At 42.8% G+C, this 15,134-nt stretch overlaps 1 protein-coding gene across 1 annotated transcript in view; it reads left to right on the forward strand.

Moving 5' to 3' along the window:
- The first annotated feature begins 3,979 nt into the window (after nucleotides 1-3,979).
- LOC108799602 (synaptotagmin-15-like) overlaps nucleotides 3,980-15,134 on the forward strand; it is a 60,573-nt gene continuing 49,418 nt past the window's right edge. The window contains exon 1 of the mRNA XM_018571489.1: nucleotides 3,980-4,043. Within this exon, the coding sequence (XP_018426991.1) occupies nucleotides 4,037-4,043 (7 nt within the window). The 5' untranslated portion in view covers nucleotides 3,980-4,036. The remainder of the gene's footprint in view (nucleotides 4,044-15,134) is intronic.

Below are 15,134 nucleotides of genomic sequence, written 5' to 3' on the forward strand. Positions count from 1 at the left end.
TTATCTGTAGACTTATATAAGTAAAAATAAAATAAAATTTTCCATGTTAGGTTACTGTTTTTGGAGCACCAATTCAGTGCCCTCCCAGCACAAAATAGCACTTCTGGCATTTGTGTGTGCTGTATATTCACTGTCTTTTCTTTTTTTGTGTGTCAGTGGCGTCACTGGTGTTCCTCCTTCTTCGTCACCCGTTTTTTTTTTTTCTTTAAGTATTTTTTTTCAGCAGCATGTTAATTTTGCTGCCTCATTGCTGTTCACCCTTCTGTGTTACTTGTGTTCCCCCTTCTGCGTCGCAGGTGTTCCCTTTTTTTATTTGTTTGTTTTTCCTTTTTTTTCTTTTCATAATAAGCCATTGTACAACAGTTTATAGTGCAACAAGCACCACATGCGATAAAGTATTGCACCCGAGTACCAATTTCCCATTCCACATTCTCTAATAAAATTTTTTAATAAGCCCTGCATCTGAAAGGCCAACAAGGTGACAGGTGTCCTTTTAGGAGGGTGAACATCCTCCCTCCCACATGCTGTGTGCCCATTCCTGCGCCCATCAAGAGTAACTGCGAGGGGTAAGCCCTCGTTCACACCTGAACGTTTTGTAGCGCGTTCTACGCTCGACGAACGCACTACAAAACGCTCAACAATATAAATCCCATTGTATTCAATGGTCTCGTTCCCACCTTGGCGTATTTCCGCCCTTCCCTAACACGCTACAAAACGGCCCACGCCTGAAAAGGTACATGTACTACTTTGGGACGTTTTGTTGCGCGTTTCCATTGGGATACAGCCAAGTAGCCTTCGGAAATGCGCGATGGTCGCGCAACTTTTTTTACCGCGAATCGTGGTAAAAAAACGTGCGAAAGACGCGCATGTGCAATATGCCTAGGTGTGAACGAGACCTTACAGTGTGGAGGCACCAACACCAAAGGCCCATTTTTTTCCACACCTGTGTGACAGGTATATATAATTTGAATTTTTAGAGCAGGGTCCAAACCTGCACTCGTCAAGAATAACTCTGAAGGGTTATGGTGTGAAAGCACCGCCAACACTAAAGGCCCAATTTTAAAGACCCCACACCACTGATGTTTTTTATCTTCTGGAAAATGAAGCTCAGTGGCAGTGAATAGTTCTAGCTACTGGCACATGAGTTGGAGAATAGTTGTTTTCAGCACAGTCTTCTCACACAGACCTGATTGGCAGTCTCATGTGAAGGCTACACCTGTGTACATATAACACCTGCGAGTGTCTCATCAGACTTCTTCACACCTCTCCCACGTGCTGATCTTTGCAATCCATGAGTCTGTTTGGGAATTTGTGGCAGTTGTAAAATGTATTTAGTAAATAACAAATATGAAATAAGGATGGGATACGGAGAGATGTTACATCCTGAGGTTAAATTATGGCTCTGTGTTTAGCTCCTCATGTTTACACTTTGAGTCAATAGAACATGCAAAAAATCAGTGTGTGCGTCTAAAACCCAATATATACAAAAACAGTGCATATATCATTTTTTTAAAGAGAAATTATACTTCTAAATATTTTTCTAAATGGTGTGTACTCATGTCAGCCCCTAGCCATCCAGTAAAGTACAGACTACTCATATTAATGAATGTGGACATGCACATGGCCGGAATGTTTTTTAGGGCCACTCAATAAGGTACTTGGGTGGGGGAATTTAGGTAAGTGTTTATTTGTGCAGGCTTAAAGCAGAAGTAAAGTCAGGAAAATAAAAAATCTGCAATAAAAATTCTTGCTTTCTCCCAAATCGATTTTTTACTTTTTGTAAACTGGCCAAAGAGGATGCCTGAGAACCTGTTAATTGCGTCTAAGTAGTAGCCTGACGAGTGAGTGTCCCGAGGCACGTCTGTGCCTACAGTCTCAAAACTGTATATCTGAGATCTAAGGCACCACTGCTTTCAACTACCAGTCTCATGAGATTTAGATTTGGTGATACTGTGCTGCTCATTATTCACCTTGCTGGAGACTCTTTAATGAGGAAGTAAACCCCTCCCACTGCCAACATGGCCACCTACACACAGAAACACAAAGCAGAACAAGGCATAGCAAATAATGGGGAAATATCAGCTGCAGGGAGACCAAAGGGAACACTGTTGGCTAGTCCTTTTCCCTCTTCCTTTTTTTGGCCACAACTTTAAGAGTTCCTCTTTAAAGTGTAATTTGTGTTTTGGATAGAGTGCTCCCCCGCGCTGCGTTCTACCGGGAACTGAGCACTAATATCCAAAATACAATTTTGTAATGCTATTGATCATTTCTGAATAGTTTTTTCCATAACATGTAACCATTGTAACTCACATTGATTATACATTTTCAAGTCATTACTTTTTGTTCTTTTGGATAGACAAGAATGATGGAACAAAAACATATAGTCAGTACAATTTCTCTTCTTTGATTACTTCCTCCTGTGGTCCCAGCACCATGGAAACATGGATGCCAAGGCCCCATTCACACCTATGCGTATTGTAATATGCGCGTCTGTCACGCGACCGTCAACACAGACCTTACAACCATCGCAAGACTTTTGTCTTGCGATGGTTGTAAGGTAAGTAAAAAAACTTACGATCTGCCTATCTTGGACAGGCAGATCGTACTTGCGATCATCGCAAGCCCACCCCACTGAGGGGCGGGCTTCTGATGACTGCAATGCTTAACAGGCAGTGTGCGCTTGCAACTTGCGATAATCGCGGGAAATCTCACGATCGTACGGTATCGTAAGTGTCTCTCCTACTGTAAGGTCGCACGGCTTTTATCTTGCGAACATGCCACAAACCATCCGAAAATCGTACGACGTTCGGCTGGTTCCTAAGATAAAAGTCGTGCGATCTTACAGTAGGAGAGGTCGCACGGCTCCCACACACCTTACGATAACCGTACGATCGCGAGATTTCCCGCGATTATCGCAAGTTGTGTGGGCACCTTAATCCAGGGAGGGTGAGATCTGTTCAGAAAAGGATAGAAGTTTATCTCTATCCAGTCCTGCTTTACCTCCCACCCTCTGCCATGCTGCCTTAGCTGTGGCTCCTGTGTGTTTGTAGAACTTTCATGTGGGGGAATGAGGACCCTCATGTAAAGGAATTTTATGATGTTAAATGGGGGCACCTGATGTGGAGAGGGCTCCTGATGTGAAAGAGGGGGGGCTTCTGATGTGAACAGGGATACTGATGTAAAGGAGGTACTTATGATATGAAGGGGGGGCTCTAATGTGAAAGAGGGGACTCTGATTTGAAAAAAGGGGGCTCTGATGTGAAGGGAGGTACCTGCTTTGAATGTGGGACTTCAATGTGAAAGAGGAACTCCATTTTCTGTGTTTTTAATTGGGGTCACCCCTCAAAAGCCATTATATTTTAGATTGGGGGGCCTCAAGATTTTGCACACTTTTAAAGGGTGTCATAACTGAAAAAAGTTGAAAAGCACTGGCTTAGGGAACGTGGTGAAGCTCTGCCAACTTCTATCATTCACTCATATGCAAGCAAACATACTGTTTTTTATTTTCCTTGCATGTGATTAGGTATTCTTTGCAAAGTAAATTTCACCACATTCACTAAGCTAAGTAGAAATTTCCCCTGTAAAGTGAACAGCCTATTTGCCTTAAGTAAATCCATTGCACACACCCAAGAATAGAGATCAGGTGGTAACTCCAGTATTTACCAAAAATACAATTTTCTTTCAATCCCAACAGACAGAAGTAAACTTGTACATGGTGGAAGAAAAACTAATTTGAATGTCTTATTATAAGAGTTTTCTCTCCTCCCCTCTAGTCAGCTCAAACAGAAGACGGGCGTTCAATGCCTGTACAGTAAAAAGGGGAGGATTCAGGAGCCAGTCATTGTCCACTGCATGAGCTGACAATGACAGCACTGTGCCTGCGGAACGGGCTTTTGATACTACATGGGATTTGAGGTCTCTGTTTGAGTATATTAACAGATTCACATGGACTGAATTGAGGTAAACGAGGAGGAGGACGTCCCTCTATACATATCCCTAAACTGCGTCTCTTCCCAGCACAGAAGGACAGGCAGCGATGTCTGGTAAGAGGTGACAGGTTTGCATGTTGTCACAGAGGGAGTTTACACTAGATCTTGGCTTGCAGTTCTAGAAAAGACATATCTATATAACGTGTGCAAGAACATGTTGTTTAATACGTAGGCTGATTTACAAATCTGGAGCAGAACAGAAAGTTAATCGATAACTGTGAACAGATGTTCTAGTTTTTATATTTTGTAAATCAGTAGTTTTGGGAAAAGAAGCCAGGAGTACCTTCATGTATTGAGGTGGATGTTTGTAGAACAGATTGTGTTGGACTAATTGGATTCAGAAAACTTCTTTTTGGAAGAAATATTTCTCGCTGGGGTTCTAATCTGGTGTTAGAGTGCCATTTCATAGGTTTCTTCCAACCTCTCAGATCTCGTGTGACAGATGCTGATCTCATACTGGGATTAATTGGATCATACGACTGATCTAAGATTTTTGCCGTTTTGCAATCTTAAATACTTGGCCCAATTGGCAGTTGTGTCAAATCGAATTTAAGGAATCAGAGTCACAAATGTTGAGAAAGCACTCCAGGATTCAAAATGATGCAAAATGTATTCAAATTACCCCCTCACTGCAAGGGTTAAAGTGATACTAGGAGTTAAATCTTAAAAATGCCTTCAAGTACCCTAACTACTATGAAAAATGTATCTTTGTGTTTGTGTATCACTCGGGCGAAGATCCTTAAAGTAGTATTAAAGCCTTTTTTTTCTGTTACATATATCTATTGCTAGCAAGCAGTAGATATATCCAAAAACAAAACAAAAAAAATAAGTTAATAGGTAAATACTTACCTTTGTCTCATTTGCTCGCTCCCGGCTGAAGATCTGAAGCTTCTCGAGCGGCCGTGCAGGATGATCGGGCGGGCGCATGCGCAGTAGAGATCTTTGGCGGGGAGAAGAGGAGAGGCACAGTGGAGGTGAATGTACACAGCTGTAAACATGCACGTCAGACAGACATTGTGGCACCCGAGGAGTCTACGCTGGATCTGAGACCGACACCAGCGCTAGAGGGACTCCTGAAAACTACTGGAAAGAAGAAGATGATCGGATCAAGAGGCAGCAGCATGGGGGGGGGGAATTGTGACTTTAATGTCACTTTAACCATCTCCCGTCCATGGCCGTTCCTGAACGGCTGGACGGGAGCCTTATAGGAGCCCCCCGCCCGTGCACGGTGCCCAGCGCGTACACAAGTGGGGAAACTGTCAGCAATGTACACAGCCAGCGATGGCTGTTTACATTCAAGTGATCAATCGTCTCTAGAAGCGCCTGATCGCTTGTAGTAACTGCAGATGTGCACCCCCCCTCCGTCGCCGCCGTTGCCACTCCCGAGATTCGCTGTACCCGTTGTGGCTGGGACCGACACGGCTATGCTGTCAGTGGAGATCAAAGGGAGATCTCTAGTCCCCGAATGCAGGAAGTGATGTATATTACATCACTTCCTGCATTCAGTGTCACTCTCCGGTACAGAAGCTATAGGGAAGATGATGAAGCAGATCTCTGTTACATATCACCGCGAACGTTGGAATGAGAGCAATAATTCTAGGGCCATTAATTACTGATAACATTAAACTGATGAAAGCTTAAAGCGTCGCCTATGGCCAATTTTGTGTGTGGTCGTTTTCTGCGATTTCGCGGGTGCGCGCAATTTTAAAGCTTGACATGTTTGGTGTCTATTTACCCGACATGACCCCGTCTTTTATATTTTACCAACAAATTGGGGTGATAATAAATGTTTCATAACATTTCATAGGGAAACAGTTTTTTTTTTTAATTTATGGTACTTTTTTGTTATGAAGTAAAATCTAAAAACCCCAGTGATGATTAAATACCACCAAAAGAAAGCTCTATCTGTCCTCAGCGTTGCATGACGGAATAAATGTCACTCAAAATTAGGGCTGTGGAAATGAAAGATTAATTTCTCGATTAATCGTTAAACTTTTTGATCGATTAAAATTATTTTGATCGCTAATGAAAACACTCACCTCTCCGCCGGCTTCCGGGAGTCCCGTCGACGATCCGGTAACGTCACGGACATCGACATCACCGGACTCCTCCCCCCTTCCCCAAGTGGCTCCGTCGGCTAAAGAAGGGAAGGGGGAGGAGTCCGGTGACGTTGATGTCCGTGACGGCTAACGAAGGGAAGGGGGAGGAGTCCAGTGACGTCGATGTCCGTGACGTCACCGGACTCCTCCCCCTTCATTAGCCGAAGGAGCCACTTGGGCCGGTGAGTTTGCCCAAGAAACTTTCTACACGAGCGCCAGCCAAGGCATTGGCCTATACACATACAGCACAGCAATGAAGTAATAAAATGAACTAGGATCACACTAATCCAGCACGTTATTATTCTGAGTTGCCCCACTCAAGCGGCGGCCATATTGAGTGGGGCATGTGAGATTAATAACGTGCTGGATTAGTGTGATCATAGTTCGTTTTATTACTTAATTGCTGTGCTGTATGTGTATAGGCCAATGTAGTTGGATCTGTATGTGCGTTATAATTAATCGAAATTAATCGATTAAAAAATGTTTCGATTAATCGAACACTAAAATTTTAATCATTACCAGCCCTAGTCAAAATACAGCAGCGCTGAATACTGAAAAATGGCCTGGCCTGGAAGGGGGTTTAACACCACGGTCTTTAAGTGGTTAAATCATCTCTGAATTGGTGCTGACAGTGTCCTTCCTTCTGGAGGTCCGCTACTTTTGTACCCCACGGTCCCTGTGTGTGTTGTAGAGTAGTCACCGCTACAAGCTCAATCCAATGACGAACTACCATCTCATGTTTAGCCCTCCAACTTGTATTGAGATGTAGTCCATCATGGGAGCAAGCTTGAAGCAGTAAAAGTTCAGAGATGATTGGAGGATCTACAGCCGTGTGATACACAAATATTATACATTTGTGTTAATATTTAAAGAACTTGAATGCATTTTTAAGATTTAACTCCTGAGTTTAGTCTCATTTAAGTGCTTGTTTTGGTCTAGGATGCAAAATAAAGAAAATATACTCACCCAATCCTCAGTCCTGCCTGGCTGCTAGCCCAGTCCCCACAACCTCTTCTTCCCCAGGCACTGGCAGTCTAAGGACCTATGATGTCATCACTTCTAAAGCAGGTCCATTAGATTTGAAGGTGCTGAGGGACATACCACTGCTGGAGCTGAGGGGCAGAGAGGTGTGCGGTCACTGCCGCAGGGCTGAGGATCAGGTGAGTGAATCTTCTATATTTTCATCCCTGGACCAAAAGAAGTAGGTAATAATGCAGTGTAGTGGAAGCCCCAGTGCAAGGGTTAATTTTAATCCTGGAGTTCTCCCTTAACATTTGTGACTATGATTCCTGCAAATTCAGTCTGGCCCAACTGCCAATTGGGCATAGTAGGTGCATTTTAATAAATCCTGGAGTTCTTTAATACATAAATATGAGTGTAACATGCAGTAGAAAAGGAAATGTAACTTTTCATTGTACTTATGTTTCCTATTTACTAGAGTGAACATTACAATGCCAGCAAAAAGACTTTCCTTTTGCACTTGTTTGCTTGTCAGCAGCACTTGTCAGAGTTGTCTGCACATGGGAACAGTCCTTGAACAATAAGTTTCAGACATTGCCGATACCGCTGTTCAAACAACCACAATCCTGCAGTATTAAATACAATGAGGATTTGTGAGAATTTGAGCAGTAGACATTGGAATGCATTATGTTGTCACTAAAAAATTCAATTAGTAGGTAGCAACACCCTGCCTTTTACAACATACCCCGTGAAGAGAGCAGTGTATACTACACGTAAATGTAATTACAGCTAATATCTGTCTGATTACTTGTTGCTATTCTACTATTTTTGGCTATTTCTTTCTACCCTGCTACTTGAAAAAACTTCAAGTAGCAGGGTACTGAACTCCAGGTAAACAGCTAAATACACAGATACAATGCATGTAAGGGAGATGGTTTACCTGGTAAAAGATTTGTATATCTGTACATCCTGTCTTGAGATTTACACAGCTTTGCCGCACAGCACAGCCCTGTCTAGCAGGGAAGGAGACCCAATTAAGTAACACTTCCAGCTCTTGTACCTTTCCACATTCTTTGACTGGGCAGTGGAAGAAGAAGCAGTAGGCTGATGATCTCATCTTTGCAAATGTGCTCTCTGCTCCTGGCTGCATGCTTTTGTGAATACAGGATCATTGTAGTACACTTGATTGACTGTTTCTCCCTCTCCAAGCCTGACCTCCGCTGTATGCAAGAGGCTAATACATGGGTTGATTCAGTTACATGCACTGCTTGCATTTAAAACTATACAGTGAATAATATATTAATGCATTACTCTGTGTCTTTTATATCTGCCTGGAGTTTGGCTTTAAAGCTCAATTTCTGCCAAAACTTTTTGTTGATAACGTGTTAGAATCTCTGACAGGTCTTCATCAATGTCTTTGTCCCCATAGGGGAGCTTTCCCTTCACTTCCTGTCACAGTAACTGGCTATCAGAGGACAGGAAATGATAGGAATTCTGTCTTATGGGGACAGAGTTGGGAATGCGGCCTTACCTTCATACATCACAGTACATACTGCTACTTCAAAGTGTATACCTTTAAGGAGCAAAAATAAAAGATCAAAGACTAAACCAATATGGTTTAATACACATCACAGATAGTACTTTAAGCGACGAACTTCCAGAGCTGGAGCTCAGAGTCTTGGCTCTAGTACAGTGATAGTGGGTCCTTAGCCCATCAAATTCTTTTTCACAGAATACAAGGCGTTCTGTGATTGCAAGAGGGGAGGTATGAATAAACCTCACAATCTCCCCCAATCCAATCACAAAACGCCTTGTATTCTATGAAAAAGAATATGAAAGGCGAGGGACCCATTATTATCACTGACAGTGCCAAGTAGAGCCAAGACTTTAAGTTTCAGCTCTGGAAGTAGTGTCTGTGATGAATGAAAGTAACAGTTTTACCTCGCGCAGCAGCATCTGGGTGACACATGGGTCTTTTTATAGCAAATGTCAAAAAAAAAGAGTTCAGCTTGAAATAATAAAATAAATCAAAGACAATACCACAAAAAAACTTGTTTGTTCCAAAAGAAAAAACTTATTTCTGTATCATAAATAATAACAAAGTTATTGCCAAATTAAAAACCTTCTAAAAAACGTGAAAATAGCTCTGGAACGTAAATCAGAACTCAAGCTATTCTCTATAGCCCGTACAGCTCCTGAACTTGGCCGAGTGGCTCAGTCGAGCCGAAGGCATATGCCTCGGCTGAGCCGCGCCATTGGCCGGCCGACAGCCTGCTTCTGACAGCTGGGCGGAGCCAGCCGTGATCTTACGGATGGCTCTGGCCACTTGCAGAAAGATCAGCGTCCCTGGTTACCAGCTAACCAGGGACACTGATCTCCAGGCAGCCTAAATCTCCCGGGTGCTCCAGGAGTCTCCCGCTCCTGGCCGCCAAGGAGAGAAACACTGCTTTTTCTTTTCTGACACGGAGCCGTGTCAGAATAGAAAAAAAAAGTGTCTCCATAGGAATGCATTGCTAGATTCCTATTGGCTATTTCAATTTGCAATAGCCAATAGCAAACTAGCTATTGTACCCGCCCTCTGCTGCAGTTCTCCATCAGGTGCCCATTCCTATGGCCAAATGTATTTATTTTTGACGGCAGCAGAACCGCAATCGTTTTCTATTTATTTTTTTCTACTTTTTTCAACTATTTTTCTGTTCTGCTCGGTCCCACAGAGGGACCGAGTAGAACACCCGAGCCGAATGCCGCTCAGCGGCATTTGACTATTCACTCACTCACAGCAGCGAGTAGCCTGCCGGAGGTTCGGTCGAACTCCTTCTGCACTTCGGGTCGGCCGAACATGCGCAGCATGTTTGGCCGACCCGAAGCCACGCGAAGCCACCCGATGTACGGCTGATTTCAGCCGTACCAGCCTGAAGTGAATAGCCGGACATCGTTCGGCTCACTTCGCTTCAGGTCGGTCATTCACTCGGCTGCCTACGGCAGCTTAGTGAATAGACCCCATAGTCCTCAATCTCTTTTTCTGCAGCCTCTGTTCTGAATGAATGGAAAGCACTCAGTACAGAGCCTTCTCATTCATTCAGAAACTGGTGATAGTAAAATATTTACTACCATCCAGTTATCAATGGGTAGAAGCCTCTATCGTGAGTGCTTCTACCCATTGAGAAACTCATGAATGAACAGGAAGTGATGTAAAGCACTTCCTGTTCAAACATAACTGGGGACACATAGTACTATGTGTCCACAGTTATTTACAAACACAAATTACTCCAGTGTTTGCCCTGCACACACACATCACAGATATTTACCGATCCTCCGCTCTGCCATCCTAGGCACTGAAGCCAGCGAGGGGGGAGCGCTGAATCCGGCAGGGGGGGCGGAGGAGTAAGCCCTGTCACTTGAGGATGGCCGAGCGGTGAGGAGAGAGAGAGCCGCTGGCTATCAGATCCTGGCCGAGCGTCTCTTTCTCTACTCAACACTCGGCCATCCTGGATGACTGCTACCTCCTACGACCCCCCCGCCGTCTGCAGCGCTAAATCCTGTATGGGCAGAGGCAGCAGGGATCCGATGAGAAGCTGTAGCCTGTGGGCCCCTCTTCTCCATGCCAAGCTGCAGCTGTGTTGGCCGCCTGGTGCCCCTGTTGCCATGGTGCCCTGTGCTCACCATGGCAACAGGGGCCCTAGGTGGCCAACACAGCGGGCGCCAGACGGCCAAGGGGGCGCAGCCAAGCCAGCCCTGGCTGCGCCCCCTCTACAGCCCTGAATTAATGGTTACAGAGCTGCAATCATTTTCATCTTTTATATCTGCCTAGAAGTGAGTTCTAAAGCTGAACTACAGGCAGCTTTAAAAGACACTAATACAACTCTGTATTCATTAATACATGATTACATTTATTTTGTAATGCAAGCAGTCTAAGTACCTAAATTTGCCTTTATATCAGCCTCTTGTAGTTCCTGTATATCAGAGCTGAGACTGGGAGAGGGAGAAGCAAAGATCCAGTCAGTTGTGCTGCAGTGCTCGTGCACTAAAATGAGATAGGAGAAGAGAGCAGAGGCTAGCAGATGGACAGGACCTGTAGGTATTTTTTGGTAGTTAAAAACAACTCCTATGTTTGTATTTCATGTGTGTTTAGAGGTTTCTCTGGAATGCAGCTTCAATAGGTTATCATAACCAACTAGCATTAGTTTTACTACCGGAGCCTCTGTCAGAAATCGAGAATACATTTTATTACCAGTGATGAACACATCTGTCAGTTACTTTTAGTAGAGTTTATATTTGATTGAAAATAAAACTCCAAGACGCAGAGTTCAGCTGAATAGTCAGAAATACTGATGTGACATCTGAAGTGGGTATCAAGTGCTATTAACAATACTGTCAATGCAAATAACGCAGTTTTGCTCAGCAGACATCAGGATACATCTGACCCTTGTGCGTACTATAGATTTCCGCCCTCATGGGTAGAAATCTCTTTTAGCTCCAAGTTCACAAACATCTACAGCTTTTAACAGCTGTGGAGGCATCACTGTTATCTTTATAATAAATTAAAGTTTCAGCATAATACCTTGGGACTAGGGTTGCCACCCGTACGGGTTTCACCCGTACAACCCGGGTTAGCCAGCCCAGAAAGCGCTTGTCTTAGGAATGACAACTATCAATAAAATGGATTTGCAGTAACATGGGATCTTGGTGCCGGTGTGCAGGAGACATCTGTATTGTTGTTCTGTTGTGAGCAGCGCCATCCGCAGTCATTACCGTCACCCGTTACTTTTGGCATATCTGGTATGAACTGCGGCAAGGTATATGGGTACTGCTTTGTACACTTATCTACAGAATGCATATCTGGGGACCTGCGGCATACTGGCAAGTTGTGATTAACTCAAATATCGTTTATTTACAAAATACATGCATAGTGTATACTTTACAAACAAATTGCCGTGAAGAAAAGGTGGCAACCCTACTTGGGACATACCTATAAAGCAGTGAATCTGACATTCACTGCAGGTGTATCTTCCAGGTGCATTTGTTGTAAGGCCCCATTCACACCAAGGTGGTTTGCTGCACGTATTTGTAGCAGATTACAGTGTGTTTTGTCCTCATAGACTTGCTCACACAGGGCTTGGCGAACAAATTGCCTGGTAGCTAAGTGGCGTAAAAAATTGGGATTTGAACTGTTTGGGATATATTGAGTGCTTGATTTTTTGAATACTTGTTGTCTCCCTTCCTTTTTAGACCCTTTTTTAGTATTTAAAAACTCTTTTTCCACAGGAGAGGCAGATCCTGGTGGTGGGAGACTCCATCATCAGGCGGACTGACAGGGTAATCTGTCATCGGAACCGTGAGCGTCGAACAGTGTGCTGCCTGCCGGGGGCTCGTGTTCGACACATTGCGGAACGAATTGACAGATTACTAGATGGGGTTGGGCACGACCCCGTTGTCATGGTGCACATCGGCACCAATGACAATAGGAAACGCACCACACTACATGCTTTTGCTCGCATTTTCCCATTTACATCAATGTGTCACTATCTGCTCATGGAAACACGCGGCTTAAAGTATGCAAGCAACAGCGAGCAAAGACGTGCAGCAAAAACGCAGTCACCTAGGTGTGAACGGGGCCTAAATTACACTGATTTGCCACCAGTGGTGAAAGTCACATTTACTGCTTTATAAAATATAACCCATTGTGTGTAACTGCAAGCCCACACTTTAACAAGCATAATATTTAGATGTTCACGCTTAGGTAGAAGGGCAAAATCAATTATGATCAAACCATTATAATTATGATATGATAAAAAAGCAAAGCCAAACACAGTTACTTGACCACCAATGTTTTTTCCTAATATTGGAGAAAAAAATACTTCTTGAACCAGTCAGAGGCAATCTGATTAATTGTCTGGATGAGTCACTGATAGTTGACATCTGTCAGAAAATTTATTTATATTCTCTGTAACAGACACAAGATGAGTTTTAATATAGCAAAGGAGCAGTATTGTACCATCCATAGTCGCTAATCCTAGCCTAACATTGGCTATAGTAACTTAATATAATCTAATAATCAAATCGAAATACAAATGTTTACTTGTTCCATCAGATTTTAGTTTAGTTTATTTTGCAGTATATTCTTCTTTGAATGCTTCTATGTAAAATACACTTATTTTAAGAAAATGTAGCTACGGTTGTATTTTCATTTAAAAACAGATTTAGATTTCTTTGTCAATTGAAGCAATTTGCTTCCAAGTAGGGTATCGGATACATTACTAAAAAGCTGTATATCTAAAGTCCAAATTTTTTTTTTTTTTGGATAGAGTTGTGAAAGACAGAAAATCAGGATATAGTAATTGGGAATTCAAAGGAAATAATACTCTAGGCATATCTATATCCCCTTTATAAAAAATGGAATAGTATACATTGTAAAAAATATTTATGATATACATACAATTATCATCAACACATAAATAAATAATACGTATTTCGTTTTGCATAGAAAACCAGAATATATTTGAACATACATTCCCAGTCTGTCTTTCCCAACTCTATCCAAAAAAAAATAGAGTTGGATAGAGTTGGGAAAGGCAGAAAATCAAGATATAGTAATTGGGAATTCAAAGGAAATAAGACTCTAGGCATATCTATATCCCCTTTATAAAAAATGGAATAGTATACATTGTAAAAAATATTTATGATATACATACAATTATCATCAACACATAAATAAATAATACGTATTTCGTTTTGCATAGAAAACCAGAATATATTTGAACATACATTCCCAGTAAAAGTATACACAGAAGATCCATTACAAACTCAAGATGCCATCCACTGTATGGTCTCCAGCATGTGATAGTTTATGTCCAATGTGTTTCTTCGAACAAAGTCTACTTTTTCAAAGATGCATACACTGAAATTATTAAATTTAGATAGTACGACCAATCTTATGAAGAAACATATACAGGTAGCCCTCAATTTACTCCAGGGTTAAGTTCCTGAAGGAATGGTTGCAAATAGAAGCTGATATAAATTGAAACCCAGTATATAATGTAAGTCAATAGTAAGTGAGGGAGTTAGGTTCCAGGCCTTTGTCAGAAATGACGTAAGTGACATAATACATTAAAGTGTTTTGAAATTAATGTTAAACAGTATTATACACAGTATAAAATAACCACACAACACAGTGTGTATCATCAAACTAAGTTTAATGGTAAAAAAAGAGAGAGAGCGCGAGGAGAGAGAGCCACTGAAGAACCGCCATATGTCCAAGTGTACCCCTGTGCCACCAACATGAACCTGTGTGCCTTTGTATCCCCAAGGGTACTCCTATGCCCCCAGCATGTCTCTATGTGCCTGTGTACTGTATCTCCATGTGTATTCTTGTGCCACCAGCGCATCTCCAAGTGTGCCCCCAATGCGGCTCTAAGCACTCCCATTTCTCCAAGCGTACCTCTGTGTCCCTCCAAGTCTGTAAGTGTTCACAGTTATGTCTCTGAGAAGAGTCCCTTCCCAAACCATCAGGACTCTTTACTGTAACCACGTGGAGCTAAAGAGAGGTCCCCTGCATATCCTCCCGTGGTTGAGGAAGGATATGCTAGATGGCGCCGACTCTGCAGTGGTTTCAATGGCTGTCACATGACCTCCCATAAAGGGTGCTATTTTGAAATGGCACAAACGGAACCGGCGCAAAGCAAGGGCTATCTGTATATGTGTATCCTGCCTTTCCTAGTGCAGATTGGTTTATTCAACAATGATAAAAAACAAGCTGGCAGGTACTCACAAGGGTGGAATAACAACAAGCTGTAGGACAGTAAAAAAAACAGAGCAATGGAGGGATCCGTATGATACGTCCTGTGTGCAGATCAGTTAGGTGTTGACGCGTTTCCGGGGCACGCCCCCTTCATCAGAACGTGATTCAAGACTCCTCCCCACGTTAGCTAAAAAGGGACAGAGAAGACCTGATTGGACAGTGCTCTAAGCAGCTGATAGGATATCAGCCTATAGTGGGTGTGATAATAGGCAGGCCGGATTAGCCTGATAAGAATCGGGTTACACCTAGCAAATATCGCCGGTCTCCCAGCCAATCAATGCTGCGGAA

Source organism: Nanorana parkeri, unplaced genomic scaffold, assembly GCF_000935625.1.
Source record: "Nanorana parkeri isolate BGI_ZX_2015 unplaced genomic scaffold, ASM93562v1 scaffold1767, whole genome shotgun sequence".
In the NCBI taxonomy this organism is placed as follows: domain Eukaryota; kingdom Metazoa; phylum Chordata; class Amphibia; order Anura; family Dicroglossidae; genus Nanorana; species Nanorana parkeri.